This window comes from Aspergillus welwitschiae (assembly GCF_003344945.1).
Source record: "Aspergillus welwitschiae strain CBS 139.54b unplaced genomic scaffold BDQ94scaffold_23, whole genome shotgun sequence".
Taxonomy (NCBI): Eukaryota; Fungi; Ascomycota; class Eurotiomycetes; order Eurotiales; family Aspergillaceae; genus Aspergillus; species Aspergillus welwitschiae.
Window position 1 is genome coordinate 179,539 of NW_020798717.1, and position 23,327 is coordinate 202,865.

The following is a 23,327-nucleotide window of genomic DNA, read 5'->3' on the forward strand; positions in this document are numbered from 1 at the left end:
GTGAACAGCCGTGTAGGCCTCGGTAGAGATTAGAACTTAGTTATGTCAGCACTAATAAAGTCGGGCCTATTTGCAGCAAGTCGCAAAATCGGGCAAATGGTAACATCAGGAAGTCCGAATACGCCATTGAGGGGGTAGTGACCGTTCTGCTCACCGGCAATGCTACGAGGAACGGTTATAACGTCTACGGGCATGATCCAGATTGGAACAGAAGGAAATGTGGTATGCACGCAATCCCTAACATACAGTGTATGATATAAAACAAAACAAAGATATATCCATGTAGTCCACCGGAAAATCGCAGGGGTACAAAAGAAAACAGGCCCAGGCGGCAACAGAAACAATTCGTTAAATTTTTCGAAAAACGACGCCGGATATTCCCATCATAGAGGTACCATAGGCAGCCGCTTTCGCGTCCAATGCACTTGTTTGGCATCAGAGCAGACTGCCATGGTGCGAGGGTAGGATAACCAAACCCCGCAAGCAGATCTTTCAGGTATCATATCTTTTCGCAACAAATAAAAAAACAGCGATCATAATATACAGACGAGCCTATGAGGCCCATGTCATGCATGTTGGCAATCGCCATTTGATTTAGTTGCCAGCCTTGCGGGCCATGGTGTTGAGGGCGGAACCATCGCGGAACCACTCAATCTGGGACTCGTTGAAGGTGTGGCTGAGCTTGATGTCGAAGGAGGCACCGTCCTTGGGGTGGACACGCAGAGTGACGGGCTTGCCAACCTCGAGCTCAGTGCAGAGGAGGTCGACCTTGTCCTCGGGCTTGATCTTGTCGTAGTCGGCGGGGTCGGAGAAGGTAAGAGGAAGCATACCCTGCTTCTTCAGGTTGGTCTCGTGCTAAAGGATGACGTTAGTTCGCGTTCAGAGTGTTATGGTAGTCAAGACTGGAGAGAACTTACAATACGAGCGAAGGAGCGGGTGATGATGGCAAGACCACCAAGGTGGCGGGGCTCCAGAGCAGCGTGCTCACGGGAAGAACCCTCACCGTAGTTCCAGTCACCGATGACAACCCACTTGACGCCACGGGCCTTGTAGTCACGGGCAGTAGCGGGGACGGCATCGTACTCGCCGGTGAAGGCGTTCTTGACCTTGTTGGCCTCACCGTTCTCGGCGTTGATGGCACCAATCAGCATGTTGTTGGAGATGTTGTCAAGGTGACCACGGTACTTCAACCACGGGCCAGCCATGGAGATGTGATCGGTGGTGGTCTTGCCCTGGCACTTGATCAGGATAGGGATGCCAGTGGCATCCTTGCCATCCCACTTCTCGAAACCAGCAAGGATCTGGAGACGGTCACTGGTGGGAGCGACAGCGACGTTGACGCCCTCGCGGTTGGTGGGAGGAGCCTGGTAGGTGTCACGGCCGGGGTCGTAGCCCTGAGCAGGGAGACCCTCGCCGGAGGGGGGCTTGAGCATGAACTCCTTGCCGTCCTTGTCCTTCAGCTTGTCGGTGAGAGGGTTGAACTTGAGGGTACCGGCAACAGTCATGGCGACGACCAGGTCGGGAGAGGCGACGAAAGCGTGGGTGGCGGGGTTGGCATCGTTACGACCGGTGAAGTTACGGTTGTAGGAGGAGATGATAGAGTTGGCCTCACCCTTCTTGACGTCCTTACGATCCCACTGTCCAATGCAAGGACCGCAGGCGTTGGCAAGGATAACACCACCGTACTCCTCGAGGGTTTTGAGCTGACCATCGCGCTCAATGGTAGCACGGATCTGCTCGGAACCGGGGGTGACGGTGAAGAGGGACTTGGACTTCAGACCGTGGTCAAGGGCGTCCTGAGCAATGGAGGCAGCGCGGGACATGTCCTCGTAGGAGGAGTTGGTGCAAGAGCCGATAAGACCAACCTTGAGCTCCTCGGGCCACTTGTTGGCCTCAACGGCCTCCTTGAACTTGGAGATGGGGGTGGCCAAGTCAGGAGTGAAGGGACCGTTGACATGGGGCTCGAGCTCGGACAGGTTGATCTCAATCAGCTGGTCGTACTCAGCACCCTCATCCTCGCGGAGCTCCTTGGCGTACTCGCGGGAGAAGTTACCGATGTGCTGACGCTTGGTGGCCTTCAGGTAGTCGTACATGCGATCGTTGAAGGGGAACATGGAGGTGGTGGCACCAATCTCAGCACCCATATTACAGATGGTGGCCATACCAGTGCAGGACAGGGAGTTGACACCAGGTCCGTGGTACTCGATGATAGCGCCAGTACCACCCTTGACGGTGAGGAGACCAGCAACCTTGAGGATGATATCTAGATTTCACTGTTAACGCTCGTCCAATCTTGTAAGACACGTAAGAAGTCAACTTACCCTTAGGAGTAGTCCAGCCGGACATCTGACCGGTGAGCTTAACACCGATGACCTTGGGGGCCTTCAGCTCCCAAGGGAGACCAGCCATAACGTCGACGGCATCAGCACCACCAACACCGATGGCAGCAGTGGCGAGACCACCAGCGTTAGGGGTGTGAGAGTCGGTACCGATCATGAGACCACCGGGGAAAGCGTAGTTCTCCAGAACGATCTGGTGGATGATACCGGAACCGGGCTTCCAGAAACCGATGTTGTACTTGGCAGTAGCAGAGGCAAGGAAGTCGTAGACTTCCTTGTTGATGTCGTTGGCACGAGCAAGATCCTTGTCACCACCGACCTGGGCCTCAATCAAGTGGTCACAGTGGACGGTAGTGGGAGTAGCGACGGAGGGCATGCCAGCGGACATGAACTGGAGGATAGCCATCTGGGCAGTGGCATCCTGGCAAGCGACACGGTCGGGGCGCAGCTTGAGGTAGGAGCTGCCACGCTCGATCTCCTGTCCGTGGGGGTCGTCAAGGTGAGAGTACAGAACCTTCTCGGCGTATGTGAGAGGACGGCTCAGACGACGACGAACGATGTCGAGGTTCTCGGACATCTTCCTATAGAAGTGGTAGACATGTTAGCTAACAGCTCATTGACCTGACAAGGCGCGATTGAGAGATCGCGCCGATTTTTCCGGAGAATCAAGAGTGCTATCATACTTGTAGTTGATGTAGTTACCCTGCACAATTATTGTTAGCGGATCATATTCCCTAATCTGGCGCCCGCACTACCCGAAGCCAGCCGAGACGTAATGGAAAGTTCACTCACCTTCTCCAGGTTGGACATCTCGACCTTCTTGTCGAGGGGAGAGTCGGTGACGGTGGCCATACCCCGAGCCCCGAGCATCTGCACATATGATTAGTCTTTCTGTTCATCGAATCATCGCACTTCCGCTGTAATCTGGTGATGCGAGCTTGGACTGGATTGCGGGTAAACGCTTACAAGGCGGGACTTAGGGGCCTAAGGAGCAGATCTGGTTAGTTTCCATTGAGCTACAAAGACGTCCAGCTGGAAGCATTTCATTCCTGGACAGAATGCCATGACTTCTTCGCCAGGCGGGGGACAACGTGTCTGGAGTGGACTTACCAGCGCACCCATGCGCGCAAGCCTTGTGGTAATCATGGTGGAAGCTCTCTATGCGAGGTGGGCAGGGCCGCAACACATTCAAGGAGAGCCAATCCAAACAACAGCAAAAGCTAGCTTCGACGGGAGGAAGCAGCAAAAGATGGAGTGGAGTGGGAAAAGAAGAGGAAAGGAAAGGGATAAAGGAAGAAAGGGAAAATGGAGTAGATAAAAAGGAAGCTTGAGTGGGAAAGAATTCTTGTTTCCACCACCGAGAGCGATTTACTGAACCGGAGAAGAGGACCCGTAACCGCTCCTGACAGTACCGACCTTTACGCAAGCGTTGCATGCGACCGGAGAGAAGGAAGGTGGCTGGACCATCCGTGGGACCCCTTTCTTACTGTATGGATACGGGTACACCTGTAATTTCCGTTTGACCTGCAGACCTCGCTCCCTCCTTTCTGACCACTCCGTAAATGAAAAAAAATAAGAAGGACCCATAATGGCTCTACCCGGTCAACGTAAGGTTGCTTTTGGATTCGAAAAGGCCTCACTGTCAGTGGTTTTGATCCTTTCAGCTGACCCTCAAAAAGCATAGTTTGATCTACTGGGTATTATTATCTCCCCCATGCACTCTCCCCCATGAATTCCCACGAACTAGTGTCGTACCTAGGTAAAACCTAACTTCACTACCGTTGTGTTCATACCTTGTAATTCCGACCAGCCTGTGCGGCGGCGTGCACAGGGCATGTGAGGCACATAGTCCAATCATGTGCCCTGGATTACATCCATTCATCCTGGGGACATCATCGACGTCACTGACTATTAGTACTACATCCTAGCTTAATGCTTCAACAAGACTTGCAAACACAGATATAAAAAAAAATGATGGAAGCCTCTACATCAATGAATTTGAAGTATTATGACAGATTCTACGCGCCCAACCTCGTAAGTAATGCTAGACCGCTTGACTGGGTTGGGTTGCTTAGGAGACATGGTGGCAGTTAGCGTATTATTTCACCTGGATCGCAACTGGACGATGCTTTCCGGAGCAACGTGCCGGAACATGGCAACGTCATAAATTACGAGACACCGGGGAAATGGCCGTACGGAAGCGACCAAAAGCGCTGACAGAGCCGAGTCAGAGCCGAGGCCTACCGATGGGAATCCCGCGGCCCGCCGCCAAGACCCAGCTGATTTCGACCAATAATGAGCAACATGTTTCAGGAAATTCTTCTTTCGCACACAAAGGCGGAAATTTTAGTGATAAGCGACCCGCTCTTGCACCGCCTAAACTCTTAGTTTCATTCCGGATATCGGTGGTAAAACACTTTGCGACGCTCACTAGCAAATCCATCAGGCAGTTCTGTTTTTGGGCCGCAGTCTATCAAAATGGGAGCTGTCAGGAAAATCAAGACGAAGCGCAGGACCAGGTATGTAGGCTAATATCTTTAACGATGAACATGATGATGGCCCTAAGTAGAAGGGTTGCGTAAAGCTGAATAGACGCTAATGATCTGCTACAATCGACAGAGACTATGATCAGGTTCGAGCTGATATCGCATCCGCGAGACACCTCGAGCTGTACAAAGCTACGAAAGACGAGGAGGACCTTCCCGGCCTAGGAAAGCATTACTGCGTCGAGTGCTCCAAATGGTTTGAGAGCGAGCATAACATGGTCGCCCATACGAAGGGCAAGAACCACAAGAGAAGGTGTGTGGCCAACATATCTACGATGTCGCTGCTGCGGGCGCAAGTACTTTTCTGGGCGCATGAATGCTAACCTATGCGCTCGTTGTTAGACTCCGCATCTTGCGCGAAGAGGCACACACACAGAAGGCTGCTGAGGCTGCTGTTGGCTTGGGTACAGACAATGGTGTGAGATCGCAAGAGACCACCGAGATGGTCATTATGGAGGATTAGGTTCTCGCCATGAAGTGAGATTTGCCTATCGCAGTGCTCTCTCGACTGTCACTGCGATGCAGGATAGCTCCAAGAGCATCAGCTTGAGCTCTGCTGGCAACATATCTACTCTCAACGGGCTTGAAAATTTTTTCGCGCATCTACGCCTTTTTGCCGTCGTTGTTTCACGGACGATATTACTGGCTGCATGTTGACGAAAGAATCACCCAATCAGCGATGGGCCAAAATCGCTGGATAACACGTGAAACCACATGCGCCGAAAACCGCCAGTGGGGGTGGAAAGTTCCCGGATACGCCGGTTTCGTTCTGCGGTAAAACCATCAAAACTGCCGTTTCTCGGAGCCCCCATATAGCTTGGCCCCACTTTATCAGACACGGCTCCTTTAGGATGAAATTAATTTACGAGCTGCAACAATACAGCACTTCAATATTGAGATGCGCGTGTCCTTGCGGAGTACTCCGTAGTTTGTAGATGCTTGGGCATTGTTGCATTGTACGTTTATGGATTTTGTAAATACTTCATCAGCCACTCGTATGCCGCCCACTTGGAATGGATCGTTAGCAATGCGGTACAACATTTCAAGCTCAGATTAACATACCTGAACAGCATTGACTATGAAGGCCCTCACACTACAAACTCCTAGGCCACGATAGAAAGCTTTGAGTCCTTCATTGATATAAGCTTCTTTGGCAATTTGAATGGAGCTTGCGGTGTATGGCTTGGCTGAGGGCTGCACCAAGGGGCGATGTTCTGGGGACAATTCAATCGTCCTCGCCTGCAGTCTTGTCTTGATCACATCTAATGGGAAGACAGATGCCCAGGTAACAATTCCAGCAATACCACCGCATAATAAGACTTTCGTAGCAGTCATTGTCGCATCATCGTCATTAGAGGCCGTAAGCCGCTTGCAGTACTCGTAAGACCAAAAGCTGCAGAGAAGAATGTATGTCAATACTCCGTGAAGAGCCGCAATGAAATAGCGGGGGACGATCCGGGGAAGGGATTCACATACTAAAACCCATAGCCAATTGCATCTCTAGCACAAGTGACCCCTCCTCCGTAATAAAGGCCCGTCCAGCCGCGTGTTCGGACAATGTCTTTTGCAACTGTCCATGACGACACCCCGGGTCGTGAGTCAAGCTGGGCCCTACATTTGATGAACTCCGTCGGAGATGACACAGTCCAGCTGGCCACCCCACCTGCAGCACCGGCAAGCCAGATCTTGCTTAAGGGGACACCTTGTGGGTTTGTAGGGTCAATGATTGAACTATCCAAGAACTTCAAGGATCGGTTATAAGCCACAAAGAGTAGTGCATTGAGGGCCCCATATCCGAGTATTGGTGCAGCGGCGCCTGGTGAAACGGTTAATACTAGACGCGTAATTTACATGATCGGAAGATTTGCAAACCTCGAACAAGAGAAGTAGCGCTATCAAAGCGACTCAGTTGCTGGGGTGTGGTTGAGGCGGCGACATCTGGAGTGCTTCCTGCCTGCAACCGCACTTTGATGACATCGAGGGGATTGCCGATGATGATTCCAATGGCACCGCTAAGGTAGCCAGCCCAGAAGTCGGAAGACATGGGCCGAGGGGCCAGTGCTGAATGAACGATTTAGCAGCAAATGGTGATAATGAGCATTGTAGGAACAACCTGGTTATTATCATTCGACGGACTGAGGTTCCATTGACTAAACGGTCCCACCTCAAGAAGGCGAACCGGACGCTATACTGAAAGAGGTATACGTCTCTCATGCAGCCTTACTGCATAATAGTACCGGTACTAAGTTCATGACAAGACTACGTACATATATATATTGTGCAGATCAATGCAGGATTTGGTGTAAATGCTGCCTTGTCTGGATAACAACACCAGAAGTGGCCGAAGTAGTATTATGTCCTCCTACAAGCCCTTTTTACTTTTATTGAACCACTATCCCTTCGACAAATATCTGAAGGCCGCATTTCCTCCACCTGCGTCATTCAAGTGGCGCTTCCTCACCCGGATGTTGTGTTCAAGACCAATGGCACGTACACATGCAAAACACGGGATATTTTATCATCCGAAGAATACTTGAGCACTGGCCCTACTCAAACAAGACGTTTAAGAATCTGGTCCAAAATTCAATTTGCATGGCGATATACCTTATCTATGAGCCGGGTAACGTATACTATTGCCATGTGATATCACGTGACAGCGTGATACTTTGGTGTTGCCAACAGATGCGGGCGACGCGCTAGGCAGTGGCAAACACGCGTCGAGTTCGGCCAGCCATTATTGACAACCACAACCGCCGACTAATACGATCAGAGCCAGCCACGAGTATTTGATAGAAAAGTGCTAATGTGAGATCTATTATGACTTTCTTGAGGTCACCTTGCACTCTAAGCTTACGCATTCAGGTACCGGCCACGGCCCGTCGTGAACCAAGATGGTGCAGGCACACCGTCCAAGCCGCTGCAGGCCAGCTCCACGAACAGCGTCGACCGTCTATCGAAACCCTTCAAATGTCCAGGCATAGCCACGGCTACACGAACATCAGACAAGCCAGCGAGGAAGCGTAGGAAGGTGAACTATGCAGGGGCCGATGGCACGGTGGACGACGACAGCGTCAAGCCATATACCAACGAGGATCGCTTAGCGCTCGCAACAAGAGATGCGAACAGGTTCCCTAGCTTCAAGGTCAAGGACAAAGAGATGACGTTCAAGCAAAGATTCAAAATTCCTCTGATCAATAAGTCGTCTGACGCCTATAATAGCTCTAGACCAGCGCCCACGCTTGGTATGAGGCAAGGCGCTACATTTGTTGTGAAACCATTGCATGATCCGAGCGGGGAGTTTGCTATAGTGCTATATGACCCAACGGTCGATGACGTTAACGAGCCAGAAGTGAAGGAAAGGGCCACGGCCGATACAGAAGAGCAGAAGCCAAAGTTGGATGAGCCATTGGTACATAAGAGTTTGGCAGATATTCTTGGGCTCAAGAAGAAGACTGAAGGGCGACCGAAAGTTCCGGTTGTTATAGATCCACGGCTGGCGAAAGTGCTACGACCTCACCAGGTTGAGGGTGTCAAGGTTAGCATTTGCTCCGCACAAGCTCTGTTGCAATGTACTAATGCGTCGACAAAAGTTCCTTTACCGTTGTACAACTGGCATGGTTGACAAGAATGCGAATGGTTGCATCATGGCAGATGGGATGGGTCTGGGCAAGACGGTAAGCTGAACGGCCTGTGGCACGGAACAAAAGACTAATGGCGCTGGTAGCTTCAATGTATCTCATTGATGTGGACGCTCCTCAAGCAATCTCCAGAAGCGGGAGTAACAACCATACAAAAGTGCATTATCGCTTGTCCGTCAAGTTTGGTCGGAAACTGGGCCAATGAACTAGGTGAGTTGACTTGGCTATTCGATGACACATCTGCTAACAGTTGCAGTGAAATGGTTGGGCAAGGACGCCATCACACCTTTTGCGGTCGACGGTAAAGCCTCGAAGACAGAGCTCATCAGTCAGATGAAACAATGGGCCATTGCTTCGGGACGGGCTATTGTCAGACCAGTACTCATCATATCGTATGAAACACTCCGGTTATATGTTGACACACTGAGGGACAGTCCTATCGGCCTACTTCTTTGTGACGAAGGTCATAGATTGAAGAACAAGGAGAGTTTGACATGGACAGCGCTCAACGGCCTGAATGTACAGCGTCGGGTGATCTTGTCCGGCACTCCCATTCAGAACGACCTTTCAGAATACTTTGCTCTTCTCCATTTTGCTAACCCTAATTTACTGGGGTCGCAGAACGAGTTCCGGAAAAGGTTCGAATTGCCCATTCTCAGAGGAAGAGATGCCGCAGGAACAGAAGAAGACCTCAAGAAGGGTGATGAGCGTCTTGCCGAACTCTCCGGCATTGTAAACAAGTTTATCATACGACGCACGAACGATATTCTGTCAAAGTACTTGCCAGTCAAGTACGAACATGTTGTTTTCTGCAACATGTCCGCCTTTCAACTGGGCTTATATAAGCATTTCATTCAGAGTCCTGAAATCAAAAGCTTACTTCGAGGCAAGGGAAGTCAACCCCTGAAAGCAATCGGTCTTTTGAAAAAGCTTTGCAACCATCCGGACCTTCTTAATCTCTCTAATGACCTGCCGGGTTGCGAGTACACCTTCCCAGAGGACTATGTCCCGCCGGAAGCAAGAGGGCGTGATCGAGATATCAAATCTTGGTATTCAGGGAAGATGATGGTCTTGGATCGAATGCTAGCTCGTATTCGCCAGGATACTAATGACAAAATTGTTTTGATTAGCAATTACACCCAGACCCTCGACCTTTTCGAGAAGCTGTGCAGAACCCGGGGGTACGGCTCCTTGCGACTGGACGGAACCATGACTGTTGGGAAACGACAGAAGCTGGTCGATAAGTTCAATAATCCCGATGGGGAAGAGTTTGTGTTCCTGCTGAGCAGTAAGGCTGGTGGCTGCGGCCTGAATTTAATAGGTGCAAACCGCCTTGTTCTTTTTGACCCCGATTGGAATCCAGCGGCCGATCAGCAGGCTCTGGCGCGGGTGTGGCGTGATGGCCAGAAGAAAGACTGCTTCGTCTACCGTTTCATCGCGACTGGATCAATTGAGGAGAAGATCTTTCAGCGTCAGTCTCATAAACAGTCACTTTCTTCGTGTGTCGTGGATTCGGCCGAGGATGTCGAGCGACACTTCTCGCTGGAATCCCTCCGAGAGCTCTTTCAATTCAAACCGGAAACGCGGAGCGATACACATGACACGTTCAAATGCAAGCGATGCCGACCGGATGGAACACAATACATTAAGGCGCCAGCCATGTTGTACGGTGACACGAGTACTTGGAATCATTTTGTTAATGACGGAGAGCAGGGAGCTCTCAGCAAGATCCAGGACTTGCTGATACGCCAAGAGACTGGAGAGCGTGATGTCTCTGCCGTTTTTCAGTATATCAGCCATTGATGGTAGCTTACCTGTTGAACGTCTTCATGACCTGTATTTCTTTGGAGCGTCCTTGACTTTTTGTGAAATCTACTTGCTTTGGGAAGCGTTATCCAGAACATGTGTATGTTGTTGCTGAGCGTTTGTATAAACATGAACTAGAAGACATGATACAGTGGCGTTCTAGACCTCACCACATCAATAACGATGGTTTTGTATTCCATAAAAATCACTATATAATATCATTGCATGAAGGGAAATCTCTTCCTTTGTAGAATGACAGCATGATCTGCGGTGCAAGGGGGCATGGCATTCAGTTACATTCAGTTACACTATAGGGATGAACAATGCAAAACGGTAGGGCGGAAAGCCGACAAAGCGTTCGTTTCGCTGCTGACACTACGTCACTTCGCATCCGCTAAGACAGCCATCCACGTTTGCCAACGCATCTTGTTGTGAGTCCTCCCCACCTTGACAGCCCAGCAACCGCCTAGCGACGAGGCTAGAGCATCTGACGGGTGTTTTCTGATCAGAAAGAGCCTGCATCTGTTTTGTTTACCCTGAAACACTTACCATTAATAGCCGATGGCTCGGGAATAGCTACAGGTCTTTGCGAACACGAGAGAGTCGAGACCGTCGTCTCACCGCCCAGCCTAGCCAGACATCGCCTTCACGCCATGAAAACCACTTATCTACATCAACAACCCCGGAGCTTGTGACTCAGTCGTCAATATCCATGTTTGTTTGAGAGATGGATCACTCAATTCAGCGCTCGCTGAATGATAAGCTCTACGACCGAAGGAAACAGGGGGCCTTGGAGTATGCATTATCGATAAGGGGACATATGTCAGACAATAATGTGGCGGGTGGCTAACGCACATGGGATTATTACCAGGCTCGAGAAGGTCGTCCGCGATGCTGCTTTCAGGGGTGAACACGAGGAGATTCAAAAGATCGTCGACCAACTCTGCCATGACTACGCCTATGCGGTACACCAACCTCACGCGAGAAACGGCGGTTTAATCGGACTTGCTGCGGCTTCCATAGCATTAGGATCCGTGAGTTGCACCAGGATAAACTGAATGGGTTTCGCAGGGGCTGAGTTCAAGATTGCTAGGAAGGGGTTGCTCCTTATCTTAAGGAAATCGTGCCGCCGGTGCTTGCTTGCTTTTCCGACCAAGATGCGCGAGTCCGGTATTATGCCTGCGAGAGCATGTACAACATTGCCAAAGTTGCGAAAGGGGAGGTACTACTCTTCTTCAATGATATATTCGATGCATTGAGTAAGGTAACGGGGTTTCCTCTTATGTCCCTGCTATTCTGGCCCAACAGCTTACACACCGCCAGCTAGCTTCCGATTCGGAGCTTTCGGTCAAAAACGGTGCAGAACTTCTCGATAGGCTCGTCAAAGATATTGTATCGGAATCCGCAGCCTCCCACATCTCCGTCCTACAGCTTAGTGAAAAGGAAGCGACAGATCCTGAGGGCTTGGACGATGCTGAACTTCCTACCGCCTTTTCGCTCCCCAAGTTCATACCTTTGCTCAAAGAGCGAATCCACGTCATCAGCGCATTTACTCGCACGTTCCTGGTATCATGGCTGACTCTGCTGGATACAATTCCCGATCTGGAGTTGATATCGTATTTGCCGGAATTCCTAGGAGGCTTGATAAAGTTTTTGGGTGATCCGAACAGAGATGTCAACGTCGCCACCCAAGCGCTTCTCGATAGGTTCCTGTCGGAAATCAAGAGAATTGCGCGACTGAAGAAGGGGATCGAAGAAAGTCGGAAAGGTCAAGGCAGCGATATCAGACAGTCAGCTACCAGCGATAGTATGAGCGTTGCGACGACTACCGATCAGACTGTAGCTGTCGAGTCTGAAGTGACTGACAACGCCATAGAAGACTCTGAGGCAGGGTCAGTTACCGATGAAGAAGGCTTGCACGTGGATGGGGACTGGATTCCCGGACAAGATGTTCAGATTGACTATGCCAAGATATTAGACATCCTCGTTGGTTTCGTTGATACATCGTTCGGTAAGCAAAGCATGATGCTCAGCTGCGATGGATCGATACTAATTAGTCACTAGTCGAGGAAATGCAGCTGACTGCGCTGCGCTGGATCGACAACTTCTTCGAGATCAGCCCAGAAGACATTCTCCCTTTCGTACCTCGTCTCCTCACTCAAGTGCTCCCAGCAATGTCCAGTGGCTCGGATCAAGTGCGGCAGGCCGCCAACCGGGTCAACACGTCTTTGATGGAGTATATTGTCACACTGTCCGAAGATATACTAGACGAAAGTCGGCAAATGGTCTTGAAAAATAACAGCAAAGAAAATACGGAGCGAAGGTCGTCTACGCCAGTTAGCAAGCCTCCCGAGACGCCTTCGAGCGAATCCAAGAAGCAATTGTCTCAGCCAGAGGCATCGGTCGAGCCAACCCCTCGAAGCAGCATTTCAACACCATTACCACCCGCCGATCTCGATTATGCTGCTGCCGTGAACTCCCTTACCCTACAGTTCCTGAACGAAAACGAAGCCACCAGAGTAGCTGCGCTTTCTTGGCTTATCATGTTGCACCGGAAGGCGCCCAAGAAGGTAATAGCATTTAATGATGGCACCTTTCCTGCTCTTCTGAAGACACTGTCCGATCCGGCCGAAGCCGTCGTCACCAAAGATCTCCAGCTTCTGTCTCAGATTTCCAGAAACAGCGAGGACAGTTACTTCAAGTCTTTCATGGTGAATCTCCTGCAGCTGTTCTCTACGGACAGACACCTGCTCGAGGTACGGGGAAACCTAATTATCCGACAACTGTGCATGAATCTTAGTCCAGAGCGCATTTACCGAACGCTGGCAGATTGTCTCGAGAAGGAAGAGGTGAGACCCACAACTACTCCGTCTATCAAATGTAGCAACTCACACCACGAAAGGATATCGAGTTCGCTAGTATCATGGTTCAGAATCTAAACAACAACCTGATAACCGCCCCTGAACTGTCGGAATTGCGAAAGCGCTTGCGGAATTTGGATGCCAAGGTAAGGACTCATCTACAGTCTGAGTAGCAGCGGAAGCTGACGACATCTACAGGATGGACAGATGTTCTTTGTAGCGCTGTTCCGGTCGTGGTGCCACAATGCCGTCTCTACTTTCTCCCTCTGTCTACTCGCGCAAGCTTACGAGCAGGCGTACAACCTTCTCCAAGTTTTGTAAGCATCCTCCACCCTTCCCAGCTAACCCAGCATCACACCACTAATCTATCACAATAGTGCCGAGCTCGAAATGACAGTGAACATGTTAATCCAAATAGACAAGCTAGTCCAACTCCTAGAATCACCCGTCTTCACATGTGAGTCCATCCCCCATCACTCACTAAACCACGCATCAACTAACCCTACCCGACCAACCCTCAGACCTACGCCTCCAGCTCCTTGAACCAGAACGATACCCGTACCTCTACAAATGCCTCTACGGCGTCCTCATGCTCCTCCCGCAGAGCTCCGCCTTCGCAGCGCTCAAAAACCGCCTTAACAGCGTCAGCAGCATTGGCCTCATCCACACCGGGCCTCGACAGTAAGTCCATTTCCCCCACACCCATATCTACCACCCCACCACACCCAACTAACACTCCAACCCAAAGAACCACCCTATCATCCTCAACCTCTACCTCCTCGACATCCACCTACGACCGCTCCACCAACAGCCGGCTCAAACGCGACGACCCGCCAATCCGATGGGTCGAACTCCTGGACAAGTTCAAAACCGTTCAAGAGAAAGCCCGCCGCTCTCAACGCGCCTCCCAGCGTCCCTTCGACGCAGACGGGCCCTCGTCCTCCAGCAATAACAACAACAATAACGCAGGCGACCAGGTTCGCGGCGGCGGCGGTAGCACCAGAGACCGTGTCTCGGCATTACCTGACACGCCGCGCGGAATAGTCGGAGGGAATACCGGCGGTGGGGGAAATGAAGGTGGTAGTGGTCGGGGGACGAACGAAGGGGGTGCGGGCAAATCGTCGCCGGGGGGCATTCTGGGCGGTGCGCATAGACATAAATCTAGCTTGTCGAATCTGGGGAGATTGGGGATTGGCGGGAGAAAGTCGAAGAGGTGAGATGATTATTATGATTATAGTATAGTATAGTATAGTATACTGCTGGTGGTGGTAGATTGGTGTGTTATGGATCGCGTTATAGCGTGTCATTCATACATTGCTAGAAATGAGAATGGGGTTCAGTATCTATTATCTTCTTGAGGTGTGATGATGGTATCATGAAATGAGATACGAACGAATGAAAATACTAAGGTATATATACATGGGTCATGGTGTTAGTAGTGGTGTTGCTACTTCCCTGATCTACGTAATCTAAGGGATTACACTAAGGTAGTAGAGTAGAGGGGCCGATGCAAGGCTATAGATCTGCGTATTGATCTGGACGATTGTCCTATTATATCCAAGCATCTCAGGATTTAAGCAACTACTTGGGTGGGGGCCACGCTGGTGATCGTCGTATCTCTTGATTGGAATATAAAAGCCTATGTACAGTAAGGCGCATGGCCTCAAATCGGCGAAAAAGGGTGTGAAGAAATGATACACCAACAAGTCAAGTCAAGAACGACTCGCTAATGGGCTTGAGGGGTATGTGAAGTGCAAAAAATGGCAGCACAAAGCTCTATCTCGCCAACTCTAGAACAGAGCGGAAAGGATCCAGAAGGATTGTAGCAAAAAGAAGTGCTTGTAGCCAAAAAGCAAACAGGCATAAATCGCGTCAATAAGATGATGCCAGATAACTCCAAGATAGTTTCGGGAAGAAAGTATTCGATGGCCCTTGGACCAACGGCCCGAGACGCGCGTTGATGGTACGGCAGGCAGTAGTCAATTTGACAAGCAATTGCGCAGATGAGAGCAAACCAAACCAAACGGCTGATCGAATATGCAACGCTAGCTTTTTCAAATGTCGCGGCTGAAGCCAATGGCCAAAACGGAGTACCGAAGGAGGGAAGTAGAGAAAGATAACATGAACTTTTTGCGTTCACTTTCTTCACCCATGAATGAAAAACAAGGATAGGTCGTCGCATCCTCGACATGGACATTATGAGGAGGATTGGTAGTCGAGCAAAACGAAAAGACAGCGCTTGAAGAATGACGAAAAAGGTGCATCACCGCCAGCGCGAGTCGCCAGACGATCCCCACGTAGAGGCCTTCCAGTAGCTGCCTGTCGAGTGCTTGGAGACGGTCCCTGACGAGGAGTTGGATCCGCTGACGTAGACGTATTCCCCGTCGACGTAGGGAACCCCTGAAAAGGTGCTGCGGTGTTTGCGACGAGCATAGCGCTGCTCTAGCCGGTAGAGCTCGATTTCTGTAAGAAATGGATGGTTAGCACATGAATTGTCCGTTGACACAATAACCGTGATGCTCGAGGATAAGGTGTGGTGGTAACGGGAAGGAAATTCCTAGGCGCTGGGGACAACATACTTGCTTGCAACTTTTCGATGAAACCCATTGTGTATGTATGTAGCGCCTTCCAATATATGGCCTTAAATTCTCTTGTGCAACCAAATCCAAACCGGATCGAATAATGAGCCCAGAGAGTTTCTGGGAGTGTATATGCGGGATTCGAGGATGATGATCTCCCAGAATTGTTGACTGGGGGAGAGTGCGAAGGTGAAGCGATAGCAATTGCTGAGATAACGGTTCGGAAGGGTGGGAGAAAGGTAACACGGCGGACACGAGAGGGGCAGGTTGGCGTAGATAAAAAAGAAAAAGGAGGGAACACCGATCTGGGGAGGGAAGAAAGACCCGATTTGCGAAGAGGAACGACGACGGGCTAGTGGACGTTGCAGCAGATGGTGGGAAAAGAAAGTGTTCACACCAAGACAGATAGTGCTCCGAAGCTAAGCAATAGTCAAGAAGTCAATGATAAATAAGGCGCCGATAGTGATTTAGTGGTACCCTTGGTGGGATGGCTGGTAGGAATTGATTTATAAAGAGAGAGGCTTGTGGAGAAGGAATGCAGCTGACTACGCAGGGAAGACAAGCCACCGGGGGTTACGGGGCCAATGAAGAATGCAAGGTGAAGGAGTAGAAGATAGAAGAGGAACAAAGAAAAGGTTTAGAAAAGAGAGACGAGGTGGAGGAGAAGCAGCAGAAGAAGAAGAAGGAAGAGGAGATAATGGAGAACGATGACGATAGTTGGATAGATTAGTGTAGTGTAGTGTTTGTTCCGTAGGGAAAACAACGAAACGGAAAGAACGACTGACTGGAACTGGGGGAATAATTGGGGAGGAAGGAGCCGAACACAACGTGTGGTGGGAAAGAGAAAAGGAAGGCACGATGGACGGATGTGGACTTGCTGCACCGACCACCAGTCAGGAAGGCGCAACGTGGTTTGGGGGAGGGGCGTCCCTTCCTGTCTGGGCCTAGCCAGGGGAGTCCAGCCAATCATCAGCTGTGACTAAGTATGCCCACCACCGTCAGGTACGAAATCAAATACACTAAGGAAATACTAGACCACGAACTAGACGTCCGTCACCACCACACAGACCAGACCAGACTCTTCAATACCCCTGACTATCTTTCTCAAGAAGAGACATTCAACGGCAGAGAAGCAGGAATTGCTCAATTGACTTTTCAATCAAAGATAGTCATCGACCAATCTAACCGACACTATCGTCTATGATCTCCCGCTATTGGCGAGTCTTTCCATCTTCCATCCAGAACTTCTCTCTCTCTTCTTCTTCTCTTCTTCCTTCCTCAAACTTAAACCCTCCCCACTTCCGCCCGGAGATTTGTTTCCTTCTCTTACCCCCTAACGCACGGTTAACTTATTAGACTCACCCTCAGGCAGATAGATAAAACCACGGATGGAATCGTGCTCCTACTTGGCCCCCAGCCTTCCAATAGTGAACATTAATGTTCCTTTGCCCATTCACTATGACATCTTAAATCAATCAGCACTCTCTCCCTCTCATCCCTGGTTCTTCGAAAAGGGACCCTGCGTACCAGATCGGATCCTTGACTGGGTCGAAAAGGGTACAACCGAGACGGGGAAGACGCTAAGGCCAGTTTCGAATGTGCCGGTGGTTCCGTCTAAATGGCCTGGCCGTGCCTTGCCCTGCCTTGCGTGCTTTTCTTCCATGGCTCCAGTTATTTTTATTGGAACCGCCCGCTTGCCTTCCTTCGGTTCCGTTCCCCTCGTGGCAACTCGGTAGACTAGTCCGTCGTTTAGATTGCGTGTGGGATGATTGGGAGGGTGGTCCTCTCCCACATTCCACAGATTGGTGCACGTACACGACTAACACGACAGCCACAGAGCAGGGGCGTTACGTAAGTTGGTGGACAACTGACTAGTAACATAGATGGTTATTGTGTAGATATCTACTTAAGATAGTTCCCATTTGTATCATTCACTCAAAAGAAAGTCTAAAGCGCCAAGAGATATAGAACAAGAGAAAGAAAGAAAGGAAGAGAATCATGCAATTCCCTTCCATTGGGTGCTTGCTTGCTGCTTATCGTCGTGCCTCGCGCCCCATACTACTTACGAGTGATAGTGCTACTCTCCTCTTCCTCTGCAACTGTCGGTTCGCTGTCCAGGTCCTGTGCGAGGGACATTTCCTGGGCTGTGGCGCAGGATTTAGTTAGCTTTCTTTGCTCACCAATCCCTTCCGGGACTCCGTCGGCGGGTCTCTTACCGTTCCACAGCTCGGCGTAGATGCCATTCTGCTCCAGCAGGTCGCGATGCGATCCCTTCTCCGCTACGTGCCCCTCCTTCAATACGAGGATCTGGTCGCAGTCGTATATCGTGCGCAGTCGGTGCGCCACGAACACGCTCGTGCGTCGCTTTTCCTTTAGGATGCTGTTGATGTTCTGCAGTAGCGCTTGTTCCGTGTAGGTGTCCAGAGCTGAGGTCTACCCGTTCAGAATTAGTACACTTAGCCGCCTGCCATCCTAAAAGAATAACGTTAGACTTACCGCTTCGTCGAAGAACAGGAGCTCCGGATCCTTCAGGATCAGTCGAGAAATGGCCAGTCGCTGCTTCTCGCCTCCAGAGATCATCATGCCTCGCTCACCAACGGCGGTCTCGTACCCGTCGGGCAGCTTCTGGATCAGCTCGTGGATGTGTGCGCGCTGCGCCGCCTGGTACACTTCTTCATCGCTTGCTTCGATCCGGCCGTAGCGGATGTTGTGCGCGATCGTGTCATTGAATAACGGGGTATCTTGGGGCACAACACCAATAGCCTTGCGGAGACTTTCCAGGGTCACATCGCGTATATCCTGACCATCAACCAGGATCCGTCCCTCCTGAACATCGTAGTAGCGGAACAGCAGTCTCAGGATTGTCGACTTGCCGCAACCGCTGGGTCCAACGATAGCGAACTTCTGACCGGCAGGAATCGTAAAGCTAGCGTTTTTGAGAATGGGTCGGTCGGGGTGGTAGCCAAAAGTGACGTTCTCGAATCGGATCTCGCCGCCCTGCTTCAACTGGAGTGGCTTGGCATCCGGTCGCTCGGTGATGTTCACGTTGACTTTCTGCAGGTTGAAGAGGGTCTCCATATCCAGCAAAGACTGGCGGAGCTCACGGTACACCGAACCCAAAAAGTTGAGCGGGACCGAGAGCTGGAAGACGAGCTGGTTGACCATGACCAGGTCACCTACAGTCAGACTGCCGCTAGCCACCCCGTTGGCCGCGAGATACATCATACCTGCCAGGGCACTCGAGAAGATCATGTTCTGGCCAGAGTTGAGGAAAGCCAGCGACGTTGTGACCTTAATAGAAGCGTCCTCGTAGGCCTTCAGGGCCTTATCGTAGCGTGCAACTTCAAATTTCTCATTGTTGAAATACTTAACCGCCTCATAGTTGATCAGAGAGTCGACAGCAACGGTGGCACCACGGTTGTCTGCAGCATTTGCCTGTTTGCGGAATTTGGTTCGCCAGGCGGTGGTCATGATCGTGAAAGTAGAATAGGTCACCATGGTTGCGGCTGTGATCGCCGCAAATTGGACACCATATTGGTAGGTCTATCACAGTCAGTAATGCCATATCTAAACAGATGTGCAGCTCATGCCGTACCAGAATACCGCAGACAAGAGAGATCTCCAAGGCAGTTGGCACTACGTGAAAGACCATGGAAGTCAATAAGAAACTGATGCCCTTGGTTCCACGGTCAATTGCACGCGTCAAACCACCGGTCTGCCGAGAGAGATGGAAGTTGAGATCGAGCTGGAGCAGGTGCTGGAATACATTCCCCGCGACTTTGCGGATCGCCTTCTGCGCAACACTGGCGAACACAGCATTGCGCAGTTCTTGGAACAGTGTAGCGCCGATCCTAGTAACACCGTCTGATATTCATTGTTAGGTACAGTCTTCCTGCATGCGGGGATCTCTTACAGGCAATAATCATCGAGCCTGCGACTGTGTAAGCGGTTCCACCAAAGGTCGCAAAGTCGACGTTCATGGAATCAACGATATTCTTGAAATAGAAGGGTACTTCGACGTTCAAGATCTAGTTGTATGGTAAGTACTGACGCAGGATACCCAGTATATAGCGCAGCTCACCTTTCCTCCAACCAGCAACGAGAGAGCAGTGCCGACACGAAGCTTCGTTCCCCAGTCACCCTATACCGCTTTCCATTAGCACCCTATGTCCCAACCGTTCCAGGACGCCACAAATCCTCACCTTTGGCCAGAGATACTTTGCCATTTCCTTCATTATCGCCCAGTCTGCCTTCCTCTGCTCCTTTCTCCCCACGGTAGCTTCGCTGAGTAGGTCTTTCTTCGGGGTCGCGGTAGCATTTTGGGTACCCGGCGGACTCTGCGCGACATTGGCAGCGCTGGGTCGAGTAGTTGAGGGATCTTTAGGGTCCGGTGTCTGCGACTTCGATGGAGGGTTTTGAGGGGTCTGGCTCCTCAGTGGGCTTCTAGTAGTTGAAAACGGTCTCAGCTGAAAGCCGTAGGAAGCAGATGCCCATGACGTTGGGCGCGGAACGGCCGAAGTGTGGTGTAGAAAGCGTCCCGAGGCACGCCAGCAAGGCGTGCGGGCCGCCCTGGGCAGCATTGTGGTCGGTAGATGCTCTTCACAGCAAACCGAAGGTATGCAAGGACCGTCTTTATAGCCAATGGAGCATTGCGGTGGTGGTGAGGCCTTGCGCGAATTTCCGCCTCGTGATGGGGACCGCCGGGTTCGGAGGAAAACGTCGGCGGCGGCGGGGGATAAAGTATGGGGGCGTGAGATAGAAAAGTACTGAGGACCGCGGTGGATCAGGTCAATGTTTATCCACGACGCCCTGTATGGTGGGTCATTGAATGGATGTCCAGAAGGAACCGGGCGAAATAAGTAGAGGTGATTCAACGAGGGAGGCTGCAGCGATAGCACCAGGAAAGGCAGTTCTGTCGCAATCGCCGATTCCGAGTATCTCCAGGTCTCCGGTAAATTACGTTACTCTCGGTACGCATGCGGCAGTTTAACATCAAACTGTCTTTCTTATGTTTACTCACATCTCTCCTTGAGTCTACGTGAACATAGTCGTCTGTTTGTTTTGTCGACTCCTGCTTGTGCACTTGCTGCGTAGCTTGAAGGAATTCGCTATTAGTTTGAGAGAACGTGACGTCGTGAAGGTAATGTGCCGATATTGATTTGGAACATGGTCAACAAACATGTCCACCTTCATCGCTACTTTCAGAGATTGAAGAGAAATGTTTTATGTAGTAGAGGGCAGCATATAGCAGCTAGTCCAATAGTCCTCTGTAGTAATACAGAGGCTTCTTAAAGGTCTCTAATATATTCAAGGGTAGACACGTGAGATAGGTATGACATCAGTGCAACACAGTCTGTGTCCCCCAACAACCACCGGATGTGAGAAATTTAGCACAGCTTCGACTATCTGAGCAATCTTCAGCACAAGATATATCCAGTAATAGTGACCATAACACCCTCACCGCAGAGGAAAAGTGGACGAAGAGCTTCGATATTGACAAGCTCGCAGTGCCAAGCCGCAACAGCGCTTTTCCCAATCTGGAACCGTGAATCCGGACGAGAAGAAGAATTACCGCGGAGGACGAGCAGTTGCATTCCCACCCCAGCTTCTCTCCATCTGCACTTCGTTCGGCAGAACCCTCCATAATGGCATTGGCTCAACCTTGGAGGAGTGCCGCGAGGACTTTGTCCTGGACTCGAGTCGTCCCTCCCCGGGCGCGACAAGGGGCATTGCTGCGCCGCGGATGGCAGACCAGATGCGTCCAGATTCGCGCGGCGCCTGCGGAGGAGCCAGCTACCGTCAATGGTGACCATCTTCCCATCTCCAGCACTCCTAGCTCTGCTGAGTCTGCTGGTAAGTCTTGAGGCTGTATCCGAACCCGCCCTTAAACCCGAGCAGACCGCGCTAACAGCCGCAATTCTTAACTAGATGCACGATTCGATGTCATCGGCGCGCCCTACTCTCTACTATCGGTTTCGCTCTCCGCTTCGCAGAATCTCTATACCCGTCGGGGTACCTTGGTTGGACTGAGTGGGAAGGCAGACAATGTATGCGCACGTTGTTGTGGTTAATGCTCTACCCTGTACGCTGCTCTAGGGTTAACGACTTTGGCATCAACGCAGGTGGTTTCTACATTGAGCGTTCTAGAACCCTTCCGGAGGGCTGTCGTCGGCGTGCCATTCCTTTACCAGAAGGTTAGGCTGGTCTCCCCAGGATTTGAGCAAATGGTATGGTCATTGACACTTAAACGCTAGGTATCCTCGGCTAGTCCAGTAACCGCGCTGGTTTCCGTTCGTTCTCCGAATACGTCCTTTGCTGTCGTTCACTTGAATGGCTCCGTGGATTGGATGGTAGCCCAGAAACGGGCTTTGCTTGCCTGGACGGGTCGCTCGCTCTCTATCCGCCCAACTATAAACACAAGTCTGGTTCGTTGATCCTCACTAGTTCTAGTGTCTACAGCTAGACTAACCTGCACAGAGCCTTGCCCACTGGGGTAGCTCCGAGGTCACAGGGCGGGGTTTGTTAGCGTTGGTCGGTAACGGTCAACTATATTCCGTGGAGCTCAAGGCTGGAGAGCAATACATCGTTCACCCGAGGTGAGCATGCCATGTTCTCTTGACTGACCTGCCTTTGCTGATGTCATGTAGCAACGTCGTGGCCTACACCATGTCGTCCAACCCCCCACGCCCCTATCGCTTCAAGTCTACGACCCTGAGGTTCCAGGTCCCGGGTCTCAAGAGCCTCCCGGCCTTTATCCAGAATTCCAAGTTCATTCAGAACATGTCGGAATCGAGTACTTGGAAGTCGACAATGAGAATTATGCACACGATCCGTACGTGGTCTCGGAAGACCATCTGGGGAGATCGGGTATGTCGCACACACTTAAGACCGTCAAGTCTGCTGCTAACCCTATATAGCTGTTCCTGCAATTTGATGGACCCTCGACCATTCTTTTACAGACACGCGGTCCTCGTATCAATGAGGTTCTGACCTCACATGAAGTTAACGAAATCGCCAGTGCCCCTAGAGGCTTGACCATTGGCCCGGCAAAGCCTACTGAGGGAAAGCACCAGCCAGCAGACGAATATGTGAAGGCTGCTGAAGAAGCTGTTAATGCTGGACCAGGACCGCACAGAACTGTGGACGAATTGACCAATGAGCTCAAGGGCACGGAGCAGAGCATTGCAACCCTAACGAAGGAGGGCAAGGTCATTATTGAGAAGGTAGGACAGAAAAACTAAGCTGAAACAGTATCATTCTGTTGCTGCTGCTTCTCATGCATAGATCATAGCGCCCGGCATCCAGGTATCTTTTCATTTATTTTGTTTCATTGCAGGCTCAATGTACTATAGACAATAGCTTGTGTCCGACCACACCCCACGTGAACGTTTTTTTTCTTCTCCTTTCTTCATTATCTCTTTCTACTGTCCGTGATGTTGAGCAAATCGAAGCAAAATTTCCGCCTTGCATTGTCTTAGACTACCTAGCCAACAGGCATCCACGTATAAACCGGTTGACATGTGGTGGGGAAATTCCATGAATGAAGGGCTCTCGCAAG

At 50.9% G+C, this 23,327-nt stretch overlaps 7 protein-coding genes across 7 annotated transcripts; 3 read left to right on the forward strand and 4 right to left on the reverse strand.

Annotated features, from left to right (window-relative positions):
- Positions 1 to 202: 202 nt before the first annotated feature.
- acoA (aconitate hydratase ACO1) lies at positions 203 to 3,716 on the reverse strand. The gene is made up of 7 exons (XM_026766909.1): positions 3,450 to 3,716; positions 3,306 to 3,323; positions 3,132 to 3,209; positions 3,023 to 3,042; positions 2,322 to 2,920; positions 918 to 2,263; positions 203 to 855 (listed from the first exon to the last, which is right to left on the reverse strand). Exons 1-7 carry the CDS (start codon positions 3,483 to 3,485, stop codon positions 595 to 597), a joined length of 2,358 nt encoding a protein of 785 aa, XP_026624539.1. The 5' UTR covers positions 3,486 to 3,716; the 3' UTR covers positions 203 to 594.
- Positions 3,717 to 4,817: 1,101 nt separating this feature from the next.
- BDQ94DRAFT_171951 (putative C2H2 finger domain protein) lies at positions 4,818 to 5,348 on the forward strand (the record flags this gene model as incomplete). The annotated part of the gene is made up of 3 exons (XM_026771862.1): positions 4,818 to 4,858; positions 4,959 to 5,138; positions 5,228 to 5,348. The coding sequence occupies 3 exons, from the start codon at positions 4,818 to 4,820 to the stop codon at positions 5,346 to 5,348; spliced, it is 342 nt and encodes a 113-aa protein (XP_026624540.1).
- A 445-nt stretch (positions 5,349 to 5,793) lies between these two features.
- Positions 5,794 to 6,992, reverse strand: BDQ94DRAFT_146882 (putative mitochondrial carrier protein). The gene is made up of 4 exons (XM_026766910.1): positions 6,758 to 6,992; positions 6,362 to 6,701; positions 5,948 to 6,278; positions 5,794 to 5,892 (listed from the first exon to the last, which is right to left on the reverse strand). The coding sequence occupies exons 1-4, from the start codon at positions 6,927 to 6,929 to the stop codon at positions 5,848 to 5,850; spliced, it is 888 nt and encodes a 295-aa protein (XP_026624541.1). The 5' UTR covers positions 6,930 to 6,992; the 3' UTR covers positions 5,794 to 5,847.
- A 710-nt stretch (positions 6,993 to 7,702) lies between these two features.
- Positions 7,703 to 14,407, forward strand: BDQ94DRAFT_160522 (vacuolar protein 14 C-terminal Fig4p binding-domain-containing protein; the record flags this gene model as incomplete). Its single annotated transcript, XM_026769230.1, has 15 exons — positions 7,703 to 7,779; positions 7,814 to 8,420; positions 8,476 to 8,559; positions 8,610 to 8,733; positions 8,780 to 10,310; positions 10,912 to 11,020; positions 11,157 to 11,322; positions 11,427 to 11,593; positions 11,653 to 12,340; positions 12,394 to 13,178; positions 13,232 to 13,336; positions 13,389 to 13,507; positions 13,568 to 13,647; positions 13,712 to 13,871; positions 13,939 to 14,407. 15 exons carry the CDS (start codon positions 7,703 to 7,705, stop codon positions 14,405 to 14,407), a joined length of 5,271 nt encoding a protein of 1,756 aa, XP_026624542.1.
- A 387-nt stretch (positions 14,408 to 14,794) lies between these two features.
- On the reverse strand, positions 14,795 to 15,706 carry BDQ94DRAFT_58020 (uncharacterized protein). The gene has a single exon (XM_026776098.1). It carries the CDS (start codon positions 15,385 to 15,387, stop codon positions 14,917 to 14,919), a length of 471 nt encoding a protein of 156 aa, XP_026624543.1. The 5' UTR covers positions 15,388 to 15,706; the 3' UTR covers positions 14,795 to 14,916.
- A 2,121-nt stretch (positions 15,707 to 17,827) lies between these two features.
- Positions 17,828 to 20,349, reverse strand: atm1 (ATP-binding cassette Fe/S cluster precursor transporter ATM1; the record flags this gene model as incomplete). The annotated part of the gene is made up of 6 exons (XM_026769231.1): positions 17,828 to 18,202; positions 18,266 to 19,312; positions 19,365 to 19,633; positions 19,683 to 19,797; positions 19,851 to 19,910; positions 19,972 to 20,349. The coding sequence occupies 6 exons, from the start codon at positions 20,347 to 20,349 to the stop codon at positions 17,828 to 17,830; spliced, it is 2,244 nt and encodes a 747-aa protein (XP_026624544.1).
- Positions 20,350 to 21,388: 1,039 nt separating this feature from the next.
- Positions 21,389 to 23,238, forward strand: BDQ94DRAFT_146896 (AIM24 family protein). The gene is made up of 7 exons (XM_026766911.1): positions 21,389 to 21,622; positions 21,698 to 21,816; positions 21,892 to 21,963; positions 22,024 to 22,194; positions 22,247 to 22,365; positions 22,417 to 22,636; positions 22,687 to 23,238. The coding sequence occupies exons 1-7, from the start codon at positions 21,415 to 21,417 to the stop codon at positions 23,008 to 23,010; spliced, it is 1,233 nt and encodes a 410-aa protein (XP_026624545.1). The 5' UTR covers positions 21,389 to 21,414; the 3' UTR covers positions 23,011 to 23,238.
- Positions 23,239 to 23,327: the final 89 nt, after the last annotated feature.